General features: G+C 42.5%; 3 protein-coding genes across 7 annotated transcripts; all 3 read right to left on the bottom strand.

Annotated features, from left to right (window-relative positions):
- Positions 1 to 58: 58 nt before the first annotated feature.
- LOC100834758 (myosin-11) lies at positions 59 to 11,738 on the bottom strand. Of its 3 annotated transcripts, none has more exons than XM_010229520.3 (39): positions 11,394 to 11,737; positions 10,843 to 10,971; positions 10,613 to 10,756; positions 10,336 to 10,481; positions 10,099 to 10,255; positions 9,947 to 10,005; positions 9,678 to 9,837; positions 9,407 to 9,556; positions 9,177 to 9,313; positions 8,943 to 9,089; positions 8,723 to 8,824; positions 8,585 to 8,642; positions 8,393 to 8,494; positions 7,919 to 7,956; positions 7,654 to 7,780; positions 7,405 to 7,575; positions 7,132 to 7,263; positions 6,907 to 7,016; positions 6,733 to 6,793; positions 6,313 to 6,490; positions 6,026 to 6,231; positions 5,786 to 5,905; positions 4,702 to 4,800; positions 4,300 to 4,521; positions 3,996 to 4,135; positions 3,512 to 3,623; positions 3,376 to 3,426; positions 3,195 to 3,275; positions 2,927 to 3,097; positions 2,695 to 2,850; positions 2,411 to 2,617; positions 2,123 to 2,266; positions 1,911 to 1,981; positions 1,712 to 1,811; positions 1,545 to 1,601; positions 1,157 to 1,213; positions 980 to 1,060; positions 818 to 900; positions 59 to 727 (listed from the first exon to the last, which is right to left on the bottom strand). In XM_010229520.3, the coding sequence occupies exons 1-39, from the start codon at positions 11,394 to 11,396 to the stop codon at positions 604 to 606; spliced, it is 4,593 nt and encodes a 1,530-aa protein (XP_010227822.1). In that variant the 5' UTR covers positions 11,397 to 11,737; the 3' UTR covers positions 59 to 603. The 3 variants fall into 3 exon arrangements, 2 of the variants coding, with proteins under 2 accessions (XP_010227822.1, XP_010227821.1); XM_010229519.3 differs by having other exon boundaries at positions 3,195 to 3,281; XR_002962081.1 differs by lacking the exons at positions 59 to 727; positions 818 to 900 and adding an exon at positions 1,282 to 1,377 and having other exon boundaries at positions 978 to 1,060; positions 3,195 to 3,281; positions 11,394 to 11,738.
- Positions 11,739 to 12,682: 944 nt separating this feature from the next.
- On the bottom strand, positions 12,683 to 16,999 carry LOC100835066 (probable mannan synthase 3). Of its 3 annotated transcripts, none has more exons than XM_010229521.3 (9): positions 16,526 to 16,999; positions 15,846 to 15,944; positions 15,013 to 15,265; positions 14,562 to 14,639; positions 14,297 to 14,433; positions 13,895 to 14,008; positions 13,471 to 13,670; positions 13,186 to 13,380; positions 12,683 to 13,076 (listed from the first exon to the last, which is right to left on the bottom strand). In XM_010229521.3, the coding sequence occupies exons 1-9, from the start codon at positions 16,874 to 16,876 to the stop codon at positions 12,920 to 12,922; spliced, it is 1,584 nt and encodes a 527-aa protein (XP_010227823.1). In that variant the 5' UTR covers positions 16,877 to 16,999; the 3' UTR covers positions 12,683 to 12,919. The 3 variants fall into 3 exon arrangements, with proteins under 3 accessions (XP_010227823.1, XP_003560885.1, XP_010227824.1); XM_003560837.4 differs by having other exon boundaries at positions 14,529 to 14,639; positions 16,526 to 16,998; XM_010229522.3 differs by lacking the exon at positions 16,526 to 16,999 and adding an exon at positions 16,127 to 16,370 and having other exon boundaries at positions 14,529 to 14,639.
- A 3,003-nt stretch (positions 17,000 to 20,002) lies between these two features.
- Positions 20,003 to 25,800, bottom strand: LOC100835372 (soluble starch synthase 2-2, chloroplastic/amyloplastic). The gene is made up of 8 exons (XM_010229523.3): positions 25,238 to 25,800; positions 24,306 to 25,119; positions 24,154 to 24,218; positions 22,504 to 22,581; positions 22,303 to 22,413; positions 22,172 to 22,216; positions 21,576 to 21,749; positions 20,003 to 21,393 (listed from the first exon to the last, which is right to left on the bottom strand). Exons 1-8 carry the CDS (start codon positions 25,508 to 25,510, stop codon positions 20,437 to 20,439), a joined length of 2,517 nt encoding a protein of 838 aa, XP_010227825.1. The 5' UTR covers positions 25,511 to 25,800; the 3' UTR covers positions 20,003 to 20,436.
- Positions 25,801 to 26,278: the final 478 nt, after the last annotated feature.

Raw genomic sequence — 26,278 nt, forward strand, 5'->3', positions numbered from 1 at the left:
ACAAAAATAAAATATAAAGCAAAAGTTCCGACAGAAAAGAAACTACCATAAAAGCATATGAATCAAATATTATCTCTTAAACTCATACAGCAAATAATCATTAACTGCAGATCATTGTTGTATACACAAGATTAGTACAAGGTAAGGTAGCGACGGAATACACAGGACTGAATAGCAAGGGAAAATGTTTCCAGTTACACTGCTCTGGCAAACTCACCTCAAAAGTGCTCTAGAACTACACAAGAACCTAAGGAATGAATGAATCAGCTGATTGTGCTAAAACTTTCTGTCTAGCTGAATTGAACTAGTGTGACCACTCTGAACTTAAGAAGAATAAATGAAAGAACATGAGTACGGAAACAAAAAAGAAAACATAGCACTGAAGTGAAACTACTTTTGATCTGAGCCAAAGGCAACGCACATTTGCCGTGGTGCCAGGATACATCGACTTCCTACCAGGAAGAAATACCAAAGTTCAGACAAGGAAGCCGTGTGTTGCGTCTCATCGGTCACTGGTAAACAGGAAAAACTCAATCCGCATAGACCACATCTCTCTGGGCCAGCACATTCCATGCCTAAGTCTTGTTCAGACCACCATGCACTTTATTCAGGCGGCGGCAACAAGAATACAAACCCTGAGTTCTCCCGGATGAGTGGGGGTGGTTCAATGTCAGAGATGTCAATCTGCTGCATTGATTTCGATATGTCATCAACAGAGAACGGTATGCTGCAGTTCGAATTGCAGATGGTAAGCAGACAGTACTTTATAGGAGATTAGTATATGAAATCAAATTGATTGGAGCATAGAGATAGCAACCTTGAGTCGTCATCCAGTAGAAATGAATTGCTTACAGGATTATTGGAGTCTTCGGTCATTAATACTCTCATGTTTGATATAACCTAATATTTATAAATCATCTGTCATCACTTCTTATCAGGTCAAATGGGGTGCATGCATGCAATACTATGTGAAACTTACCTCCGGGGACACGCTATGTGTTCCGTACTTGTCATCCCAGTACATAGTGCTGATCCTGTATAGCTGTTGTATGCTAAGCACCTAAACAGGTTGTTACAGGGTTGTTAAAAGATTCCACGGAAATCTAACTTGTTAAACAAAGGGACAGAATGTCACGTTCTCTATTTCTCCACTTACTGGACAGAGGTCATGACTTATTTCATCCAACGTTTTCTTTGGCTTTTGATGAATCACCTGGAAAAATAATACAAGTGAGAGACCTGTGCATTTAGTTTGTCAATGTGCACCACTGCAATCTTCACCTTTTAATATCAATTCTTGTATCCTAAGTGTTGAGGTCGGTACTACATCCTTATAATCGAAACCCTGACTTGTGGATTGTCTCAGTAGACAAACTTCTAAAGGAAAACATAATCAGAAGGGAGTTCCAGTTCTGAGTCATGTTGCAATCATGGCCTTGTATTTTACTGTACAATTCCTCTTTGTAGCGATAATATAGGTGCTTATTCTACTAATGAAAAATAATGTGCAATTCAATTTCTAAGAGCAGACGAGAAAGAAATACCAGGAAACCAATAGCTTGTCTAATATGTTTAAGCTCATCCCAGGCTGAACCTGCATACTGCAAGTAGGAAAACACTAGATGAAAAATCAACATTTGATGCCCACAAACACACATAAGGATTTGTTACAGCCATCAATATTTTCAGAATTTCTTGGGTTAATGAGTACCTCATCAGTAGCTCTATAGCACCAATGCTCAAGTTCAGCTAAGCCTGCTTTTACGTACTCACCGTTACTGAATGAACAGCACTCTCTTCTCAATAGCAGACTGAACATAAATAATAATAAAATGAATCTCAGTCGAGCATTTCTGGTGTTTGCAAGCAATTAACTCGATGTTTCTCATCTTTATGTGAACATAATTTACCTGTTAAACAGCTGCACATTGATGAATGAGAATATCTGGGTGAATACTTTCCGCACCAAGAATGGAGGAACCTGGAGCAGTGACACAGAAAAACATGATTTCTTTTAAGATAAACACATGATTATGTGAATGATTGTATTAAAAGTTACAACTGCTGAAGAAATTATCCTAATTATATGAAGTAAAAGGAAAGTATGATTCAACAAACTGACATTGTTCACTTTAAGTATGTTCAGGAAATTTCCAAGGCTCTTCACAATCCCTTGCCAGTGAGCAATCAAAGCTTGTTGTGCAGCTGTATTTGTGTTTGAACGAGAAGATCCCTTCATCAAGCTTGCTCTCGATGTTCTTGGGGCCTATAGTGTTTGCATTGATGGCGATAGTTGCAAATATGACACCAATTAGACAAATGTATTGCAACTCATATTTGCTAGTATTCCATGACTAGAAGTTGAGCTAACAAAATGACTATCATCTCTGAACTAAGAAAACATAGGCACCTGAATGCACAAACCGAGCAAAGGAGAAATCTCTTTCTTCAAATTATCCCGGATCATTCCATATATCTTCTCTACGTATGCCGTAAGTTGCTGTTTAAACAGTAAAGCAGGATACTTGGCTTCGACCTGTCTAAGTGTCTCTACTCCACTAACCATGCTTCCATTTATTAGAGCAAGATTTACACCTTGTGGAGTCCCTCTGAAGCTCTGGAGATAGAAAAGGAATAACATAATCGTTCAGTAACTATTATGAAGCTTCCGTTAAAGAAGATAAAGTTGTGCACCTGGGTCATCCTTCCAAAAAGAGTAGCAGAAGACGATCTTCGACGCTGTGGAGCCATTCCTGTCGATCCACTCGCTTTCAGCGTTCGTTGAAGCAAAAGCAACAGCGTTGAAGCATTTGAGAGCCAATATGCTAAGACTTCATTATTGTCCTGTGTCTGTAGATACAGAAAATAATAATTCAGTATCACTGTAGATAATGATACTAGTAAAGTTGAATCTAAAGATCATAACCTCAATTGCATGTCCGATGGTCTGAATAATGCGATCAAAAACACTAGTACGCTCTACTTCAAATGATCTCCAGTGAAGAAGGCACTTGTATATAATACAAGCAGCGACTGGCCTGTTCCCACCAAAGCCCAAATGCTGGGCTATACACCTAATTAATAGATCTTGATTTTCCTGCCAAGGTACTAACATATCAATTACAGAGACCGACATAAATCTAAAGGATTTATACAGTGGTCTTAAAAAACATGTGTTAGATAGCAGACTACACCTGCTGCTTCTCATTTAGAGATTTCTGTGGCTTATCATCTATGTCATATTCCCTTTTAGGAGAGGAGACGTTAGTGGATTCCTGAAACTACAATAGATTAAAAAAAGATTGATTTCATTTTGATGCATTACCAGGACAAGTATATAGCGGGTAACCAAATGAATAGATGATGTCAACTCACTGGAGTTATTTTCGAATCTGCGACTGATACATGACCACTTTCCGCATTCCTCTGTGAAATAAACAAGCAATGTAAACTATTGTTTGATTCCCAGAAAGGAACAATTGAGAAAACACAACTACATTAACTGGTTCACCTGTAAATTTGACTTGGAACGTCCTGACAAAATTTTACTTGGAGCCATTGAAACAGCTTGCTGACGAAGGACTTTATTTTCAGATTCTACATTAGATAACTTCTCCTCTAGCCTAAAGGAGAACACCCAGATCACGTGCACTATTAGATGAAGATTCAATGATGCATAATGACGACAATGCATTTAGATATCAACATAACTATAATTCAGACGCTCCAAAAGTTGTGCAGAAAATGAGGGGGGAATGACACTATTTGTCGAACTTCGAAAGACATTATATGAGTTAAGACCGTCATATCTCTGAGTGTATGAGCAAATGATAGAGCATATAATTAGAATGTCTTTTACAGTTTCGCAACATGGATGTAGTCTCAAAATTCAAATCGAAAGGAGCATCTGATCTGCACATGCATCATGCACAACTGGAAAAAAACATGCAACATTGGTGAAAAAGGCATAACAAGCAACATGTGTAAAGCCTAACCTTCTCAGATAGTCCTGAAATTGACGTATTTTTATTTCAGTCTCTTCCAGTTTCTTTTGCTTTTCTTCATTTGCTTGTGCTTCTTCAGAGCATTTCTTTTCTAGTTCATCTGCTCTTTGTTTTTCTGATTGAAGTGAAGTCTACAGGGAAGCGAAGTTGTACAGCACAGAATTAGTGTAAAGCATTAAATACAATATGGAAGTGCTTATTTATCTGATAGTATCTATTTTGCAAATTACTGGATGAACATAATATTAAAAAATTCTGGTCAACAAGAATAGTGGTAGTCTAGTAGATTGCATACCTTAAGTCCATCTACCTCTGCTTCCAAAGAATTAACCTTTTCAGTGTCTTGGACCACAACCTCTGTTTCCTTTACTAAAGAAGGCGCTTCCGCGATAGCCTTCTTAGCAGCTTCTCGTTCCTTAACGAGCATTGCATTTGTCTCATCCAGTTTAGCTTGGAGTGCATCCATGGAGCTCTGCAGTTTTGATAACTCCTGGGCTTTTCCTTCTTCCGAATCTGTCTGTATATTTGTGAATTGATTTGTGTGAAATGATTGAAATAAGAGGTCCATCACAGATAATTTTTATTTTGTAAAGTAACAAGTCAAAATTATAGAACCATGATGTAAAACATTTTACTCCTTAGAAGTGTGCAGGGAGCGGAATTTATATGAAATAACAGAATAAATCCAACATAGTACCCTCATTCGCTTCTCTAACTGCACACGCCAGGTAAGCTCCTCCACTGTCTTTTCAAGTTTATCTTTTGCTTCCTTGAGCGCACCTGTTTCTCTAGCTTCCTGAAGAGAAGATAATAGCAACACATTAGAATTCTTAATTTTGTGCTGCCCGATGGTGCTATGTAATTACTGATTTCATGCTCTTAGCAGTAGTAACTCTTGCTTCCTGAAGAACATAATAGTAATGCATTAGAAATGATTTCGTGCTCAATGATGGTTCTACCTTATTATTCACTTTTATGAACTTAATAGTAGATAATTCACGGGTCACTCACTCTCTTTGGTCTTGCAGTTCAATTTGAAGAATATAAAATGTTTGAGGCAAAGAAGGAATGTCTATCACCTATACTCAATTTGACGAGAAGATAATAGTCTAGAGTTCGTTTTCTCCAGAAAGTACGAAAGCTTTGCATTTCCTTCGTTAAGAGAGAACTGAAACCTGAAATCACTACATTGTAAGCCTAACTAGCAGAAAAGAGCAAGCTAATTGGTCCAAAAGCAAAGGGACAGTGACCTAACAGAGAAGGAAAAACAAGAATTCGCCAGTTGATAGGTCACTGTTTTTAGCTAAACACAGCCTTAATATGGCATGGAGGGAGTAGTATTTATCCCCACCCTCCTTTCCTATTGATTAAATTTACAATTTCTCATGTTTTTTCTCATTTTCATTACTCTTAATGCCGAATGAATTTGAACTCAAAATTTTATACATATACACGGGTGATCCGTATGGGGAATCGAGAAGCACATATAATTTTCTTGGATATTTCTATTTGATGCCCAAGCAGAAAGGTAATTGCATACCATTAGCATTAAGTTGCATTATATAAGAATGATGTAAAACCGATGTAAAACCATCAAAGTATAAATAGGGCATTAATAAAACTGATGATAGGAGCTCTCAATCCATCCAATAAAGAATCAAATGTAAAAGTTACAGCACCCACCCAAGGTGGACACACCAAACAGGACTGGCAATTCATGTTGTATCATAACTAGCATATAGCATGTAATGGTAGTCCATTCACTGTGATAATACGCATACCATTTTAAGTTTCCTCAGTTCTTTCCTTGCAATCCTCCCCCTCCATCTGCATTGTGCAACAATGGCTGCACTCTTCAATTTGTTATGGTATAGATGAGCTCTATGGCACCTATAACGAGCCTGTAACACAGAATCAGGACATTAGGAAAATATCGTGTATCGAGCCAGTAACGAGCTCCTGCAGTTTCATCAAACCTAAAAAAAGGAGCTGCGACCTTGAGTTGTTTAACTGAAGATCACCTGAATTGTAATCGCTGCCTGAGATCGCTTCTTGTTTCTAAAATCATTCCTTGCTGCCATCGCACGCAATGCCGTTTGCACTACGAGAACTGAAGCATTTAGAAGCTTGTAGGACCTCCTTGCGTGATGCCTACGTTGATTTTTCTGAATTTTGACTGAAGCTGCTTCCCTTCGCATGCGATCATATAGTTTACAAGCCAATGTTCCTAAAACACAGAGTGCAATTTGACCATTATAAGTATACTAAAAAATCACCAGGTCTGCAGTTGAGTGCAAGCAAAACAGACCTCTCCATACTGCCTGAAAACATACAGATGCCTTCCTCAAAGAAACAAACTTCTTCCGCATGATATGTGTTCGCATTTTCCCTTGAATTGTTTTTGCAGCAGCACTGAGAACTTCAGTTCTTCTAGCATCTAATTCGGCCATCTGGCCTGCTCTCAGAAAAACTTTTGTTTTACCTATCTGACAAATACAAACAGGTGTTAGTTTAAGATAAACAAAATAAGTTCTAATGATCTTGAATTTATCTATTTATTCTCTCTATGCTTACAAATGAAGCAAGTACATCAGTTTTATTACAACATTTCGTTTACCAGATCATCAATACCTGTCCAGTATGCTAGGCATTTAAAGAAGATTCAACTTAGAATAAAAGAGGCATCTGACAAGGCAGAGATAGACTCGATAAAGTTTAGGTTAGTTACCTGAAAGCCTAGAAGACCTTTCTTTTCCAGAATCCTCTTGCATGCAACCTTTTCATCACAACTATAGAGATATGAAAAAAATAATCTTAGCGGTTATCACATTCAGAAGCCCTGGAAAACTCTAATGAGTCTGAGATATTAAACTACAAATCTGCATAACTTCAAAGAACTTACTTTACTTCAACTGCATCTGGAGCAAGTATTCCAAAACGATGCAAAAACTCATAAAATGTGCGGCGTGTAGGGTATCCGGCACAACTGATCCTGATGGCCTCAAGTACACCCTGATGATACAGAATTTTATGGAACGACTCTGTGATATCGACCAACTAAAACATAGCCTAAATTTGCCTGCAGTTAAGGCTGAGGCACAATAGATAATAGTTAAGAGGCACTTACACCACAACGCAACTGTTGCATGACATTGACATTTTCAAAAATTGCCGGTTTAAGCACATTGTTTGGCTTAACACATCTAATATAATGAGGTTCAGTAGAATTTAATGTTTCCATAAGAGCTTGAAGTTGTTGCTGCCACACAAAAAATCAGACGTTGGTAAAGATAGTCATACATGATAGTATACTGGACAAAAAATGGAGATGGAATAGGTGGACATAGAACTGGTAGCAAATTCTGAAGAAAAATCATGTATAAGACAAAAGAGGGGAAACCTTGAAGCGTGCTCCAATGGAAGAAAACTTTGAGGATTTCGATGTTTCATCTGGCAGAGTAGGAAATAATCCCGCAATAAAGGAGCATCTAGAAGCACTCAGTAACTCCTGGTGCTCTGCCACAACGTAGTCTTTATTTTTGTCAAGAAATTGGTCAGACTGATACATCACCTGTATAGCACAAGTATGAGTATTAGTTAAAAATCAACGATATCCTGGAGGAATTGAATTTTATGAATAAAAGCTAACCTCTCCTGCGTAGTGAGCGATTGCAAAATCTGTTCGAGATAGCTTAGGTTTCACAAACCGTTTATGCTTTTGAAAAGTTTGGTACAGCTTCTGGGCAAAGGTCTCATGTGTTGACTTGGGAAACATACTGAATGCAGTACAGTATCAGACAATAATTATAACATGATTTGTATCTAATCCGAGGTCATTAACTTAAATATTCAATGACACAGTAAAGTAAAATTGATTAAATGGAAGAACAAAGTAAAAGATATAGTAAGCATACCATGCCTCATCAAGAAGTGCAATAACGCCGCCAGGTTTCTTCAAAGAGGCAATTCAGCAATAAATGGAAAATAAATAGGTGAAAATCCATTGCAAAAATGATTGATAAAGACGTGCATTGTTCTTAAACAAGTACAGGAAAAAGAATCCAGCGTATTTGCCTGCACAAAATAGGGGCTTCCATGGAGAAGCTGATTTTTTTAAAAGATTGTCTACATGTATGTTGAATCAATGCTTGGCTTTGTTTTAAGTTTGTTGGCCCATAAAAGTGAGTCTGGACTTTGGCCAGTAGGCACTGAGGACTATTGGATTGCAGTCTACGGTGGCAGAACCATACCGGCAAGATTGATGACATCCAAGAAAAAAAAATGATAACTATACGCCATTACAAACTTGAGACTTCCCCATCAAGATATGAGATGAATAAACTGGTTAAAAGATTATTTATTCCTTCGTGTATGATGGTTGCACGTACCTTCTCAATAAGGTCAAGAACATCTTGATTATCAACAAACTCAATGTAGCTCCAATCAATTTGTTCTTTCGTGTACTCCTCTTGTTCCATCTTGAAAACGTGCTGAAACAGACAGTACAGTATGATCTTTTGTTCGCCAAACAGCTATGGGAATTTGCCGAACATGAACAATTCTTTATGAACAAGTATTACCTGATTGAAATGCTGTTGCAATTTCTCATTGGTATAATTAATACAGAATTGTTCAAAACTGCAGAAATGATTATTTGTCAATTTATGAAAACAACCTAGTTGATTGTAAATATAAGACTGGACTACAGTGAACATTACCTGTTTAACTTGAAGCTCTCAAAACCATAAATGTCCAGGACACCAATAAGACATTTAGAGTTAGCATCTTGCCCAATGGAACTATTAATTTTATCAACAAGCCTGCAAGACAAAGATGGATGCAACAATAAATGCAATATTTTGTCCTTCCGCATTGCGCTGGAATTTCATGACGAAGAACACATATAGTAATAAAGTAGAAAATACATCATTGTATTACCAATCAAACAGGCGAGAATATATTGTCTTTGCTAGACCATCCCTGCTGATAGTTGCATTGTAAGGATCAAGACTCCTTTTTATGACCTCCTCTGGTGTTACCATGACACGCTTACAGAGAGCATCTGTCAAGGCACCAGGATCACACCTGACACAGAGTACATGTCAACAGTCAATGCAGATACCACATAGTAATACCAGCAGGTAGAGAAAAGAACAAAATAAAGGTGGCTACATAAGAAGTTCTGCAGCTGTATCAAGATGGAACTTAGATTTGTCATCTTTCAAAACTGAGGAATCAGCTTCTTTCCCCTTGGCAAATTCAATGTTTCCTATATGAAGGATAGCTGCAACAACCCTGAAAATAGCATCCTGGAAACAAATTTAAGTGCAACTAAGTGAGAGAAAAGCAGTTCAACAAGCCATTGATCATACCAAAGAACATATGGAAATAATTTGAGCTACCTGTTCCTGAGTACTGATGCCAACAATATCCATTGCTCTTCTGGTAGCCAAATATTCATGAGCATCGCTTACCCCAACCAACTCGTAGCAATTTGATTTATTAAGATAATGAAAAGTCTTAGGATTTCCTAGTTTGTACTTTTCAACTTCCTGAAAATGCAATGCGAAAGTAGATAGTGTGTATTAGGTACCAAAGCTCAAGTGTACAGAACACCAATGATGAGTTCAGCAAGGCCCATAAGAAGTACCCAAGGAGAATATAGATCATTACCTCCTGTGGGGCCGCGCAAAGAAGATAAAAGCAGTGGTAGTTGCGTTCGGGATCAGAAATTTGGCATACCCGTGACCTTTCTAGCAAGTAAGTTCTCACAGCAGCACCTGAGATTCTCCCTTGTTTATCAAACTGAATCTCAACAAACTTACCAAATCGACTGCACCAAGCATTATGGAAATATTGAGACTGGAGAATATACACATCCATAATTTGAAAAATGCAAGTAATTTTATGATTGAGATATATGATTGTTTTTTATTTCCTACCTAGAATTGTTATTTCTGACAGTCTTGGCGTTGCCAAAAGCTTCAAGGACTGGATTTGACTGCAGATATCAGAATATAAAGTAGAAGATCAATTGAAGTATAAAATAACTGAAGAGTAATTGTCTTGCAAGGCTAAGTACAGTCTGTCTTACTTCAAGAACTTGTTGCTCTACTGTTCTTCCTTCTGTTGCAGCGCGGCCACCCAAATAGGCAAGGTACCTCATAAGCATTTTTGTTGTCTCTGTTTTACCAGCACCACTCTCACCACTCACAAGAATAGAGTTGCTCTTTTTTTCATTAATCATGGCCCTAATTCACGTAAAATATAAAAAAGAGATCAACCCGCCTTCTGTGGAAATACTGAACCAATTTTGGCTACATTTACTTACCTGTATGCAACATCTGCGACAGCAAAAACATGTGGACTTAACTCTCCAAATGGTGCCCCCTTATACTGTTGCATCATATGTGGATCATACAGATGTGGCAATCTTTGGAAAGGATTGACAGCAATGAGAATATTTCCTGTGTATGTCTGCCCAAATGAAACGTATCAGCGATAAGAAACATTGGGTGAGTTTTTCAAACATAAACTCAGACAGTACAACTGACATAACAGCATATCTGCAGCAAGTGCCCAAGCACCAAACAGTATAAAAAACATACATAGATTTCATTAAGTTCATATCGGATCGCCAAATTCTGTAAAACTCCTGGTTCATGGAGATAGGAGAGCTTTGTCATGTCATCAACTCCACCAGCAGCAGCTTCCATATCTTTGGGATATAGTTTCGATAAATTTTGAACGATCTAAAATTGTGGCATTTTAAACATAAGTAGCAGTATTATACAAAAATGGATGCAAATAAGTAATAGTATTACGAAATGTCACTTACCTTTTTCCCATTGGTTGCTTGGATTTCAGCCTCTTCGCCATTGATCTTAACGACTTCTCCATCGATCCAGGCAATCTCAGAGTCTTCAGCCCATACATGTGAGCCTACTATGATATTTACTTTCGTCCCCTGAAATGAAATATCTCAGTTATGCTTTGCCATCGTCTACAAAGGCCTATGATATGATGATGACAGTGCATTTGCATTTTGCCAGTGTTCAAAGATTACAACTCTGCTACAGGGACGAAAGCTTTTTTTTTTTGGATTCACAATCGTGTCGTGCAAGCAAATTGTCACAAATCAGGAAGCTAGTCATAACTCATTACTCATAATAGGAACTAAAAGTCACAGGTCGTAGTTCATCAATCCATCTAATATTCTAATGCAACGCTGTGTATAATTCTACCGGACCCTTGTGTTAAAAAGCCTGCAAGTAACCATCATGATTCAGATAAAAAACAACAATCGGTATCCTAATAGGAAACACAGCGACATCGCGTTGCTACTGCAGCGCATTACTCAAGCGGACACAAAGCAGAAGGCGAAATTACCATTTCGCCGGCCGTTGGAGGTTGATCAGTTGGACGCTGTGAGGGACTGGACAGATGAACTCATATCCCTCTCTCTCTCCCCACGCTCGTACCCGTTACTCGCCCAAACCCCCCTCCGAACGCCGTCGTCGTCGTCGCCGCCTCGGGGGAGGAAGAGGTGCTGGTGCGGTGCAAAAGCGGGGGAGTGGAGAGAGAGAAGGGGATGTGTAGAAGGCAGGCGGTGTGGGGTGGAGGGGATGCAATACGTGGAGCGGCCATGGCTGGCCTCACCTCGATCTCTGCGGGGCGCCATCAGGAGCGGACTAGACATGCGGCATGGGTGGGTTGAAGTTGAACCCCCAAATTTCGGGAAAACAATCTGCTATTAGTAGTGTGGGGTGAAACTCACACACATTCAGACATTCTAATAAGTACAGTACTGTACAATGTGCAGTTCAGTACTGGCAGCATCTCTTCTCTTTTTTTACAAGCAGTAGCATCTCTTCTTTTTTTAACCTGCAGTAGCATCTCTTCTTAGTCTCATGTGCCACTGTATATTTTACAACATATGCATTGTGACAATTATTGCTTTTCTTTTAAACGAAACGTCTCTGTGTTAATTAGACCTGGGACCGGGCTCTTGGACCGGGCTCGGTCTGAGACTCAGTTTGTGTTTGTTGAACTATGTCGTGCTAAATTTATTTTATCAAAAGGGATCACAAGAACACACTGCAATATCAAACGCAACCCAAGTTCAAAAGAGTTCACGGTACAACTCAAGGGACATTGGACATGAGGTTTATGACGGCTGAAATCAAACCTTAAACGGGCAGTGGCCCTAAGGATCTCCATAGCATCATCTACTAGTTTGCTGCATTCTTCAGATCTAGCTGCTTGGGAAGCTGTACCAAGGAACTTGTGAACGAGAAACTTCAAGCGACACCTATTTTCCAATGTAGGGTCTTCCAAAACATGGCTGTCCTGAATAGTACTGTTTTGTGCTTCTCGAGTCCATTGTTTCAAAATATAGTGGTTTGGAAGATACTCAATATTCATGAAATCAAGGGCTTTCAAAGCAGACTACACAATATTCCAACTCTTTCAGATTGTCCACAGCTGCAGAAAACCTTATGTACTGCATAATCAACTAGAACTTAGCACTCTTCTTCGTATGTGCCTCTTGAATTAAGACTCGCAATTACAACAATATATACACTATGTTCTTCTCATGGCTTGATGTATGCATAGATAGATCTTTCATATTCATGCAGGAGTCCTTATTCTAACTGTGGGGAGTGAGGGATTGTAGGTTTTCCTCCTTTTTGGAAAATAACAATAACAAGAATCAAACTCCAGAAAAATTGAACTCGGAAGAAGCACAGTTACATGTAAGGGGTATGGCATTGTACATTCCCAGCAGCCTTTTCTAAAAGAAAAAAAAAACAGGCGCCATTTTGCTTTGTGGAATTGTGGTATTACAAATGAGGTTATTACATCATGCTGGCCTATGGTGAATAATTCCTTCTGTTGGGTCAGTTGCTATGATGCTATGAGTTGGAGATTCCGCAGAAACCAGTGCCAACAATGAGAAATGTTATAGCCTGTAGATATATGTAGATGCATTCGAAGTCGCCTCCATGCACCAAGTTGTAGGTCGCGCAAAAGAAAAGGAAAGCTGCAAACAAAATTTCTGACATAGTCCATCTGCAAGAACATGAAAAGGGTTCAGATTTCAGAATTTTGCGGATCAGTTCAACATAACCTCGACGAGAACTGTGAAGCTTGGGAGGTACATAGGATCAGCCCTCTTTACCTGTCCCAGAACCTGCAGCGAGGCCTTTCGAGTATCTGAGATATGGGCTTTGTGTTGGTTGAACTGCCAAGTTTCTCTGTGACCACCCACTCGTTCACGCTCCCTAGCTCGAGCAAACCGATGAACATCGCCTTTGTACGGTGAAACGACATAACATTCTCGAAGAGGATCCAGAATGGTATGAAGTGGATAGAACTGCAAGGAGGCCCTAGTTAGAAACCAACATATGTGGCACAAACATATTATTGGTAATTAACAAGCTCTTAATTTCTGCAAGCATCAAACCTTGGATTTCTTATGGCATATAATAGAGTTATTGCTGTTGGAATATAGACCATGCCCCATACAGGAATTGTGACCTCGGGAACTAGAACCGATAACGGGATCACTACACAGTAGAGCATGAAAGGTACCACATGAGCAACAACCTTCCTCACAAAGAAGAAGCTGTATAGCAAATAAAGCTTCCTCCAAAATGATACCTCCTGCTCCACAATTTAGAGGTTGTCAGATGAACATAAGAAACAGACAGTAATGATGTAGTCAAATTGTAAGAATACACGCAGAAAATAGGGCATGAAACGTCCAGGAAAAAATATTTGATGCTCATGCATATGAGATAAAAAAAAAGACCACCCATCATCAAATGCATAACATCACTAAAAAATTTCTCGTGCAAAAACTATTTGATATTAATAAATATACTTGCCTTAGTAAGCAATATCTCTGCTCCCATCTTCCGGAATAAATTAGCTGCCCCACATGTCCAACGGTGTTGTTGACGACGATATGCCTTCAGATTACTTGGAAGTTCACTTTTTACCTTTGGTTTCAGTAATAATTTCCTTTTGAGTTACATCACATGTAAAACAGTAAAAGTATGCTTGCGAGTGAAGGCTGGTTGACCATTAACTTGTAATATGAACTGTTTGGAAATGAGATGACATTTTCTTCACATGAATCCCATTCAGCAAACTATCATGCTTCTCTCAAGACTACATATTTTTCCTTCTAAATTATTAAATACTTTCTTAAGGTAGAAATATATAAACAATATAATTCAACAGAATAGATGAATCCATATAATTCGTTAGTACTATGACCATCCTACCTTAACATCGCCAACATAGACAAATTTCCATCCTTTCAGGCCTGCTCTGACTGCCAAATCCATGTCTTCAACTGTGGTTCGATCATCCCAGCCCCCAGCTTCCTTGATGGCAGAAATTCTCCAGACCCCAGCAGTTCCTAAAGTTTTGAAACAAGCAATCCGTGGAGTTAAATAGGTTGATCTACAGGGTTGCGGACAGTTCAGTTCTTAATGGGAAACATGCTTGTTGTACCATTAAAACCAAAGAAGGCAAAGGTGGATGAACCTGCTTCCTGCTCTACTTTAAAGTGATAATCTAGTGTCATCTTCTGTATCCTTGTCATCAGGCACTCATTGGGATTAACTGCAAAACCGCCCCGAAATGCCAGTCAGCAAGTTCCTGTGAATTGGAACAACAGGTGCATCAGCCAGATAAACCCTACTAAGATGATGTATTGTCAAACTTGTTGTGCACCATAAGCAGAGTTAATTAATCGAACAAGTTATTATAGTATATTGATACAGTTGCCCTCAAAAACATATATAGTCCAGTGTTATCTTTTCTCCTCCAATTTTGGTGGTTCTTTGGTGGTGTTTGCTCGTCTGCTTCATAAGACTAGTTCCATTTAGATGCTATGAGTAGGTAGCTTACAGATTCGCTAGTAGCATCATCAGATAATAATATACTAACCAAATAAACCATAGCAAAGGTAATCTTCATTGCTTTTCAGGCTTACCGAATTCCCAGCGTGCTTGAACAAGAGAAATTTGTGGATTGCGCGCAAGATATGGGATAGTTCTCATGAGGAAGTCAGGTTCTGGTTGGAAATCGGCATCAAAAACAGCAAGGAAATCACACCGTTGGACATAAGCATGCAGCATCCCCTCTTTCAACGCACCAGCCTTGTATCCTTCACGAGTGTTTCTCACCTCATATTTTACGTTCTTGCCTTCGTTAGCCCAAAACTTGCATTCGAGCTCCACCAGATCCTATTGAGAGCACACCACATGAATGATTTATTTTTTAGGAGGGAAACAAGTCGTCAACAAAATCCATACCCTCTAAGGACTTAATTAAATATCTCAAGTTAATATGTACGGGCACTCACTCTACTCAAACAGGTTATCAATGCCAGTAACAACAACAGGACTGCAGGAACTTCTACATTGTAGTTAAAAAGAAATTTTCAGAAATTCAGCTTGAATTGTTATTTAACCGCCTTTCTCTAAAATAAATAAAATCTTGTGTAAGCCGTTTATAGCAGACCTCTTATCAAGTTATCATCATCTTCATGTAACCATGTTCAGTTTCTGTTTTGATCACGATGTATCTTCTATTACATATATAGTGTTTTTGTTACAGTTCTCCGTTTTTAGTCCCTTACATATATAGTGATTTTGCGTAAAATAATAGATTAATGAGCTAACCTCAAGTCCTCAACCGTTGAACACACAAAGGACAAAGTCCAGGCTGACATTGGACATGCTAAATTGCTAAGGCCAAAAGTGCCGCTACTTCAAAGTGTTTAGATGTACAACGCTGCAAAGGGAGATGGCCTTTAAAGCTTACCTTGACTGTTGGATCCGTGGAATCGTCTAGAACCTGTACAATGATCCTATCCGACGGCCACGACAGCCCGCACGCTGCTCCAATCGATAGCTTGTACACCTGCACCCAACAGACGCAAATCAATGTAGTTATTAGTATGTATAACGCACACGTACACGGTACACCAAATAAACCAAACCGGCAAATAGTAGCGAGAAGTGGTTTTATGCCCGTCAAATGATGTTTTTGCGCATATCTCAAAGCAACACTAATGATGATTTGTCAGTAAGTGTAAGTCGAACCGTTGGATCCAGGGGCTCGAATCCAGTCCTATTCAACTTCAACCCCACGATCGCTTCCGTGGTTGGCCCCAATTCGCACATCGCGCGGCAGCGAGAACGTACGCGCGATTCGTGGCTTGTCTTCTCCAAGCGCATCAGCGCTCGCTTTATCTCCTCCTCCATGTCCGTCGTCTAACGAACCCATCTTCTCAGACAAAAGGACGAGGACAAAGATGTTTTCCTTTTCTGAAAAATCTAATTGGATCGCGTCTTTCCGTTTGTCTTAACTGGTGGCTCCATTTTTCTCCACTTGTTTGGCTTTAAACTTGGTGCTAACTTTTTTTTTATGGAAAGCACTAAAGCACTCCCGGCCAATTAAGGAAGGAAGGAAGGAAAACACAGGCATTTAATTATACGTACCTCCCTCTCGTTGAACATGGGAATCTGGACGAGCACCATGGGGTAGCCCAGGAGGCCGGCCTCCTCGTCCTCGCCGTCGTCGTGGGCGCCGCCGCCGCCGAGCGGGTCCGCGCGGTACCTCCGCTCGGGGCGGCGGCGAGCGTGGCTGGCGGCGGCCAGGAACACGGCCTCGACGAGCAGCATGGCCGACATGGCGAGGCACACGCGCGACAGGGCCGCGAGCGCCGGCGCCACGGCCCCCGCGCGCACCGCCTCCCACGCCCCCAACAGCTCGCCGCCGCGCCACCCGTCGCGCCAATCTGCTGCTACCTCCGCTGCCGCCGCAGAGGCGGCGGCGCCCTCGCCGGCCATCCGCTTTCGGCTTTTCCTGCGCTGCGTAGTAGTACCAGGCGGCCTAGCTCCTCCTTTTTTGCTTTTCAGGCTGCTTTTTGTGCGCGTCAGGCGAGGCTTTCCTCCCGCAACCAGAAACGAGAAGAGGCGCTGGTACATAAAGGCAGGGCATTTCAGCTTCCCACCATGACAGGTGGGACCTGCGTTCTCTCCGTCCAATAGTCCAGTGGTGCTTCCAGCTGCTAGGCTACTAGCGACGAACCACAGCTTGCGTTGCTCTGTAGGACATTTTGTACTGTACGTTGGGCCACCGCCTACGTGGAGCCTACCCGTCATGCTCACGGCTGGATAATCACGCACGTGCAATGGTCCAAGGTTGAGGTCGCAATATAAGTTGACAAATCGGGGTGCCTGAGCACGTCCACGGAGTCATAGTCGGCTCTTGTCGGGCTTGTGGGCGGTGGCCACGGTGCACGCGGCCAAGGACAGTTCTGGGAGTGGTTGATAGTTAAGGGCTTTTCCTGCTCCCAAATGGACGTGTTCCGTCGTGTTGCTCGTGTTCCACTTTGGGACAAGCAAAAGTTCGACGATCATACGAGAATGCGTGGCTTTTCTCGATGCCGAAGATAAAAATGACAGTTGCGTTTGCTGCTTGGCACATGACAACTTTATTCTTGGGTAGCAATCGACAGCGGAATGCAAGCCAAAGGACACCGCAGGAATAGAATGGTAGCCAAACTTGCTATTCACGCTAGAATTTAAATTGGTATTCCTCGTGACTGTATCTATTTTCAATCTTCCTGTACGATTTGGAGTTAAACGCTTTGGGTGATGTTGCACATACCTTACGCGGTCGCGTCAAAGCACACAGCCTTTTGAATTATCTTTTCACGTGTTTTAGGGGTAAGTTTCTGCTGGAAAAGAGTAGCGGTCATACTCATACATCTGTCATCGAGATACTAACTTCGTATTTGGTTTCGGTTACGAGAACAAAAATATTAGGTGTGAGTAAGCTAATCGACATGTGTATATCGTTCGAGAAATCGGTCGATTCAGCGATTAATTGCTGATTGGCAGGACACCGTGTAGATTAACGCTTATCGGCAAAGAAAATCGTCCGAGACCCGATGTCTGACAACCAATTAATTGCCCGAGATCCCGATTAATCGCCCGAAATCCCGAATAATCTTCCCTCCCCCGATACCATATGGGGGGGGGGGGGGGGGACAGAGGGTGCAGGGGAGGGAGAGAGAGAAACGACCGGGGCTTCCTCCTCCGGCAAAGTGAAAGCCTGTCGTAGCTTCCTCCTACGGGCTAGGCTTCTCCTCTGGCGCATATGTCTCCTCTCCCCTCATGTATCTTCCCGTTCTCTTCCCTTCTCTTATTCCGTCTTGATAGATTAATACACTCTTCGATCCATAATAAGTGTCTTCAAATTAGTACAAAGCTAGTACAACTTTGTACTAAATTCAAGATACTTATTATGGATCGAAGAGAGTACGTGATATTGTCCCTTTGGTTAAATGATATGTACGCACTATTAGAAATCACAGTTTTTTCTAAGCAAAATTTTTTACTTACATCTCATCTCTCTCCTCTAGGTAAAATAAAGGTACAAATAGTGTAACTCTAGGTAAAGAAAATTTGCGTTAAACAACAGATCTGAAGTAAACTATACCTAGAGTTAATTTGTGCCCTACCTACTCAACAAGATGCTATTTACTGACCTGTTACGGCTGTAATGAGGTCTGTTTTTTGGTGTAGCAGCAACCTTGGTACTAGATTATGAACATGTTATACTGACATTGACTAAAATATTTGTGTCATGTACAGTTTTTGTTGTTTATTAATTCTGGCACCATTTGAATATATTTGAATTATGTTCATTTTGAATTCAACTATGATTAGTATGAATTCATATATGGTCAATATCAATTCCAATATGGTTTCCTAGAGTGTATTTCAAATTCGGGTAGGTAAAGTCCACTAGGGGAAGATAATGATATGACCCTAGGTAAATTTTGGTCCCACACCTTTCCCTAGAACTAAACTGACCCTAGAAATTGTAACTTTCCACCTTGCCATACAACTGCCCTATGATAAGTTTCACTAGAATTACAACCCCTGGGTAAATAAATGTTCTCTTAGAGCTGTCAAAAGCCTCTAGGTAAGCCCCTCTTTCCCCATCATACTATACCTAGGTTTTTTTTCCCTATAGCAGTCTCTAGGTGAAGCCTTTATCTAAGATTTTGCTGCTTTCACCTTGAGTATTTGGCATTAGGAAAAACTATGGATTGTAGTAGTGGGTAAAAAAGGCAATTACTAATTCATAGGTAGACAATCACTAATTAAGATGTCTGAAATCACAGCCACATTCTATACAAATGGTGGTGTATAAGTCAAGCATCGCGGGATACGATTCCTATCCTTGAAATCACGGCCACATTCTATACAAATGGTGCTACATATCAATCATGGTTAGTGACCATGTTTGATTCCCTTGATTGTATTTTTTTTATTTGCTGAATATGTAATTATATATACGATACAGTATAATGGTCGACCGATTAAACCAACTAATCGGTCCAAAATCCGATTAATCATTAATCCTGTCCGACCGAGCAGTACCGATTTCTTGAACAAATTAGTCCTCCTTTCCAGCATCCGTTAAAAATTGTAAACCCCACATAAGCTAGACTAAGCTTTCACGGAGTAGTAGATTTCAATCACATGAGCCGCCCACCCTAACACATAAGACCTAAATCGAAGGGTACATACATACCCTTTGCATAGCAAGATGGTGAACCGTTGCTTCATCATCCGATTACGTTAGGTAATAATACCAAGAGCACGACATTACAGAAAGGAAGAGCCAATGACCATAACAAACTCGGCACCACGTACTGTCGACATTACAGAAAGGAGACAAACCAAAGCACCAAGGCAACCAACCATCGGATTGAGAAGTGATCCGCAAAGCAAAAGCACCAACTTGCTCTCCAATGTAGATTGTGAAGGCTAGAACTGGGAGACTTTTATCCTGTATGCACGTTGTATTCATTGTCAAGATGTCATCGCCAAGGACACACGAACGAAACATATGATCCGTTCATGGAATTTAGTTGTACTACTTGTGAAACACTAAAATAGTGTCTAAACTTGTTCCACGTGTTCATCTAGAATCACCAGGCCGTTGGTCAAGCTTCTAAAATAACTTAGGACAAAGCTATAACATCTCATAGTTTGGAACGGAGTAACAATTTAACAATGCGCACAACATATAGCAAATTACACTATCAAGATAACTTCCCATGTACTGATGATGTACCTGCAACATCGAACGCTTCTTCTATCTCTACCTCCACTCAACTGCACTGTGCTGCGAACCCAGTCCGAAGCCTATCACACGCCTCAGGTCACTACATCTCGCGGACGCTGGCTGTTCCACCATCAAGGATGAGTCTGATGACACGATCGACATTGTTGGCAAGTTCCTGCATGGCCTATCGAGTAAGCAATGTACATTGCGACCCCTGTCATGGGCGCAGCGCAGGCAAGCCGCTGGATCCGCTACCGCTGTTTCACCACTGGTACTTGGCCTTGACAAGGACGTCCTCGTACAGCTGCGCGGCGTGGTCCCAGCTGAAGTCCTGCGACATGCCGCGCTGCTGGAGACCCCTCCAGCTCTCCCTGTAGTTCCGGTACGTGTCGAGGCAGTGGCCGAGTGCCTCGATGAGCTTGTGCGCCTCGGCTCGGTCGAAGGTCCACCCGAGCCCGGAGTCGCCGAAGGGGTCGAACGGCGACACGGTGTCCCTCAGCCCGCCGACGGCGTGCACCACGGGGACTGTGCCGTACGCCATCGCGTAGAGCTGGTTCAGCCCGCACGGCTCGAACCGCGACGGCATGACGAGCACGTCCACGCCCGCCGTGATCCGGTGTGCCATCGGCACGGAGAACCCAACCCATCCGCGCACCTTGTCCTTGTGCTGCCACTCGAAGTGCTGTAGCATCTGCTCCAGGTCGCTGCGCCCGGTGCCCAGCATCACCAGCTGCACGTCCTGGCTCACGATCCATGGCATCGCGTCCCCGATGATCTCCACGCCCTTCTGCCCGTCCAACCGCCCGATGAAACCGATCAACGGCACGTCGTCGCGGACCTGCAGGCCCAGCTCACGCTGCAGGGAGGCCTTGCACTGCCGTTTGCCGGCGTCCAACGTCCTCAGGGAGTAGTTGGTGTAGCCGTCTGACTGGAGGTGGACATCCACCTCCGGGTTCCACTCCTTGTTGTCGATGCCATTCACGATGCCGTTTATTTTCCAGTCGTTCTGGCGTATGATGTCGTGCAGCCCCCAGCCGCCCTCCACCGTCTTCAGCTCCCACAGGTATCCACGGCTGACAGCGACAACCTGATCCGCCATCTTCAGGCCGGCGGCGAAGTAGTTGGCATGTTCACCACCGACTGGGTCGTACAGTTTGAAGTGCTCCAGGTAGTGCTCAGGCAAATCGGTGAATGGGAATTCATCTACAGGGCCACGGCCCTACATACGACACACACAAAAAGTTCAACCCAACGAATTCTGAAGGAAATCAAATTGACCGAATCACATAATTTAGCATGTCAATGCTGCATAACTTTTATAAACCATAGTAATTCCACAAGCAATTTAGTTTCTCGAACAAAGTAATATTATAGAAAAACCAAGATTAGGAGAAAAAGAACCTGGTGAGCGATGTTATGTATCACCAAAACAGAGCGGGTGTACTGCATCAAGCCATGGTCTCTGTAATATGCTTTCAGATAGACTGGTAGTAGTGCAGTGTGCCAATCATTTGCGATGAACACCAGATTTCCATCCCCATATGGTACGCCGCCACATGGAACATGCCAAGGAACCTGCAAATTATGGATGAATAGAAAAGATAGTCCGGTATTTTTAAACCTATGCTACACCAACTGAGAAATTTCTACACTGGATGGAAATTAGAAGTATATAACTCTTATAACAGAACAATATGTAGGTGGAAATGCTGTTTCTGCTATCAAGAAGTGGTGAATAGTATGAACTCCTATAAGAGAACAACATCTAGGTGAAATGGAAACTCCTACCATAACAGCGATGGAGTAGCCATAATTTAAAGATCATTCACAGTAGATTAGTTTAAACGTAAAAGCGTGTACTCGGACTGAGGGTACATTTAGGAGTAGCCATATTTTCCTTGGTATGCACTTTACAAGATATTATGAATCGATATGAACTACACATATATGTAAATGCATAGTGGCAATCATCTGTCAATGGAAGTTGGAGAGGATACCTCAACAGCAGCCTTGCAGAACAATATCATGCGCTTCATAATTTCCTGAAATGGAATAGGTAATGATATGCCAGTCATTAGGCCTTGGCTTGTGTTATTTGTTAATCAGGGCAATGTAGTAGAAGATTTACCTGTCTGCTCCCCCCATAAATGTCACCTTGACGGTGTCGGAAGAGAGGAGCATCAATAAACACAAAATCAACACCATCGATGTATGCGTGGAAATAGTTCACTTCCAAATCCTGCAGGATAAAACAAAGTAACATAAAAAAAAATGTTATGACATTAAACTTTGATATTTCAGCTCCCCTCTGATTGCATTATTGGCATACCTGTCCAGCAGCCTTGTAGTATTTCCGGATTCCGAGATCATAGGCTTCTTGATAGTCCCCATACCTTGGTACAACAACCTAAGGTAGAAAGAAGCATTTTTCAATTATCGTGAAGTTTAAGACTTCATATCATCGAAGTCTAGCCAGGAGTCCCCGATTCTAGATTCTGAATAATTTGTGGTTCATTTTTTTATCATAGCTATTTCCTATTATTAATTTTTAAAGAACATCCAGGATAACTGTCAATCGTGAATTAAGAAGTCAACATATACAGACTAATATCCTGCAATGTCCTGAAACTATCTGCTGGCAAGAAGGACAATAAGCAGACCCAGAGCTAACTCCGCACAACCCCCACGGAGTGGCGAACATCTTATATACCACCTTAGTTTCGGCCATTCTCCATTGCCTACCTTCCTCACATGTGCTTGTTTTTTTTTAACCGGAGTCCAAAGGCTTCAATCCATTATTTAAGAAGACGAGAGTGCCCATCTAATTATCCAGATTCATGAATCATGACATGCATATATTTCGAACCCAATGGCAGTTATGGATATTTCTCTATTGACTGTAAGCATTCTAATTTTAGAAATTGCTTTGCATAATTTCATTCTATGACTTCCTAAATATCTAAACAACACATGGTACACAAAACTCTCCTTAATTTTGAGGAACAGAATTCTCATATTAATCAGAAAAAGATACTTCCTCCGATCCTAAATTCTTGTCGTGCTTTTAGTTACAAGAATCTGAACTAAAAGCATGACAAGACAAGAATTTAGGATCGGAGGGAAGTACCACATTAATCAGGCAAAATGAAAAAGATCCCACAGGTTCATCAGGTGGCCCACATACAGTTATGATGGTAAAAATCAACTGAATGAGATTAGGAAATGAGAATTTCACAAGAACATGATCCAAACCTCCATATAATGTCTTGGATTAAGAAAAATAGATTGGGTATTTCTCAGTCGACCGAGAAGTATTTCTAAGTCAAGCAATTGCACATTATGGGGGTCTAAACTTGCATAAAAACGTGTAGAAGTGTGCTGCAGAGTAGCACATTTGTAAACCTAAGGTTACACACAATTTAAAGGGCAACTACCCTCTTTCCATTAGCTAAATAATCAATGTGCAGGATCGTTGACTACATAGGGTGCCTAAGGGTTACATGTCTATTAGACCTAATAGTAAAGGTGCCTAAAGGAAGAGTTATACATACCTATTAGACCTAAGAATAACAAGTTCTACCTCCGTTCCTAAATATAAGATGTTCTGGCTTTGTCCTAAGTTAAATTTCTTCAAATTTGACCAAATTTTATAATAAAATATACTAATATCTACAATATCAAATAAGTATACTATGAAGATATATATATATATATATATATATATCACGATGGATTTAATAAAACTAATTTGGAGCTATAGATGCTTGTAGATTTTTGTATAAACTTGGTCAAACTTTAAAAGGTTTAACTTGGGACAAAGCTAGAACATCTTGACATCTTGTATTCAGGAACGGAGGGAGTGCTACGCATTAAGAGTAACATGTTTATGTACATAAAAGATCAATCTATCTTGCATTTCATTCAAAATGTATATCTGAACATATGGACTCATCAGAATTAATATGAAAGTGAGTAGTACCATAACACGATGTCCTCTCCTTGCCAAAGCCTTGGGCAAAGCACCCGCAACATCTCCAAGACCCCCTATGCAACACAACGGTTGTTCATATTAGTAAATGAAGCAGAGTTGTTCGAACAAAAGCAGAGACTAAAGAGGCGATGTCTCCATGCCTGTTTTGCACCAGGGTGAACATTCAGCAGCCACCACGATCACGTTCATGACATTCTCCCCAGCCAAAGGTCCGGAATGGTTATTCTGGTGATCTTCAAAGGAACCTGCGCCATCTGCAGCTGCCAAGCCATTATCCTTCACCTCCGCAGACTCCTCGAAACCAATGTATTTCTTGAAATCCCAAGCTGCCTCTTGTACAGTGGGCGCTGCAGGGGGTGGAAGAGTCTTCGGCTTTGGTGCTTCCTTGACAATGTCTGCACCCTTCTTCTCTGCAGGTTCCAAATTGTTAACAGTGTCAGACCTGGGAGCAGTAACCGGAGTCTTCAGCTTTGAAGCTTCCTTGACAATGTCTGCACCCTTCTTCTCTGCAGGTTCCACATGGCCAACAATGTCAGACCTAGGAGCAGAAACCGAAGACTTCGGCTTTGGAGCTTCCTTGGCAATTTCTGCACCCTTCTTCTCTACAAGTTCCACATTGCTAGCAGTGTTAGACCTGGGAGCAGAAACTGACGACGCGAAATTTGATCCGGACGGTGGCGGCGTCTTCTTGACTAGGACAATGCTCTCCGCCGCTTTGTTCCTGGCGGTAAGGATCGCGCCGGAATCCGGAGTCGGGACTTTCACTATTTTCGTCGGTGGTGCGGTGACGATAGATTTGTCTTCGCCACTCACCAACACGCCATTCAGGATGGGCACACGGGGCTGGGGGGCGTCCTGCCTCGGCGTGGGCGGGGACTGGTGGGCAGTCCCCGCCGCGTCGCCGGAGCCGTAACGATCGACCGGGCGGACGGCGGGATCCCTCCGTTTCGCGACCTGCACAGTACGAACGCGTGGGTTATTATAATTTGTAAAGAAACACTGGAAGCGAGAGCGGAACCTCTCGAGGACGACGATCTCGAGGTGTACGCGCGCATCGCAACTACATATATACCTTGCCCGCGGCGCCGCCACGGCGCAAGCGAGGCTGCCTCGCGGCCGCGGGCGCAGCATCGTCGCCCCTCGCGTCCTTCTTCCCGGCAGCCCCAGCCTCGGCGCGCACCACCGCCCCATCCCGGGCCGTGCGCTGCGGCGGCGGCCAGTGATGCAGCGCCAGACACCGGTTCGCCCCGGCGTGCAGGGGCGGGGCGGTGCTCACCCTCGGCTGCCGGCGAGACGCGGACGCGAGCGCGAGGAAGGAAGCCGGGGACGCGACCGCCGACAACATGGCGGGCGGGATCGGGGTTTTGCGCGGGTTTGGTCCGCGCGCGCGCACTCGCCGCGGCCGGGAGCAGAGCGCAGCAGCGCACGCGGGGGGAGTGGGAGCGGGAGGGGGGGATCAGTGGGGGAGTGGAGTGGAGTGTGCTCTGTGCGTGACGTACGGCTGGGGCCGAAGAAAGGGGGAGCTGAGGAAGACGACGGCGGCGGCGGCACGAGCCGCGAGGGGCAGGCTTGGGGTACGAACGGCACTCGCGTGTTGGCCTGCGGTTTGCGGCCGCGGCCCGCGGAGAGAGCACCTGGGACACGAGGCGTGTAGCCGTTTCCCCGTTCGGCCCCCAGAAAGACCCCGAACTTATCACTCTGACATCGCGGACCCACGCAAATCTGGACCCACATGTTGGTGACTGTTCTTCTGCTGCACGGGTGGACACGCAAAAAGCCGTGGGTTTTGAAGCGCCTACGGTGAAACGGAAACAGCGAGCTCCTCGGGCAGGCCCAGCTGCTCTGACATCCCGGGACCAGCACGGAAACAGCTGAATCCACGGGAAAACAGAACGGGGCTGAGGGCTTCGCGTACAAGGAAGAACCCTTGCAGACTTGCGGTGAACCGATCGATGATGATTGTACTTGCAGCTGGAGTCCTGGGACATGGCTGTTGGTTTGTTGGTTTGTGGATGCACGGTGCTCCGATCTCCACCGCAAACGCTCAGTCAGATGCGTGTATAGGGGAGAAACAAACGAGTAGCTTTGCCCAGGTGACGACCTCTCGGAATTG

The sequence above is a fragment of the Brachypodium distachyon genome, chromosome 1, assembly GCF_000005505.3.
Source record: "Brachypodium distachyon strain Bd21 chromosome 1, Brachypodium_distachyon_v3.0, whole genome shotgun sequence".
NCBI lineage: Eukaryota > Viridiplantae > Streptophyta > Magnoliopsida > Poales > Poaceae > Brachypodium > Brachypodium distachyon.

Bases quoted from the DNA above. Each gene is read 5' to 3' on its own strand.
- LOC100835372 (XM_010229523.3), bottom strand. From the start codon at position 25,510: ATGTTGTCGGCGGTCGCGTCCCCGGCTTCCTTCCTCGCGCTCGCGTCC. The intron at 22,582-24,153 runs GTACTACTCACT...TTTCTACCTTAG, and splicing joins GGAGAGGACATCGTGTTATG to GTTGTTGTACCAAGGTATGG. The intron at 21,394-21,575 runs GTTCTTTTTCTC...TGTCGTATGTAG, and splicing joins TACATAACATCGCTCACCAG to GGCCGTGGCCCTGTAGATGA.
- LOC100835066 (XM_003560837.4), bottom strand. From the start codon at position 16,876: ATGGCCGGCGAGGGCGCCGCCGCCTCTGCGGCGGCAGCGGAGGTAGCA. The intron at 13,381-13,470 runs GTTTGATGCTTG...GCCTCCTTGCAG, and splicing joins TATGCCATAAGAAATCCAAG to TTCTATCCACTTCATACCAT. The intron at 13,077-13,185 runs GTAAAGAGGGCT...ATGTTCTTGCAG, and splicing joins CGCTGCAGGTTCTGGGACAG to ATGGACTATGTCAGAAATTT.
- LOC100834758 (XM_010229519.3), bottom strand. The intron at 7,781-7,918 runs GTATGCTTACTA...TACTGCATTCAG, and splicing joins GCACTTCTTGATGAGGCATG to TATGTTTCCCAAGTCAACAC. The intron at 3,282-3,375 runs GTGAGTTGACAT...AATCTATTGTAG, and splicing joins CAGATTCGAAAATAACTCCA to TTTCAGGAATCCACTAACGT.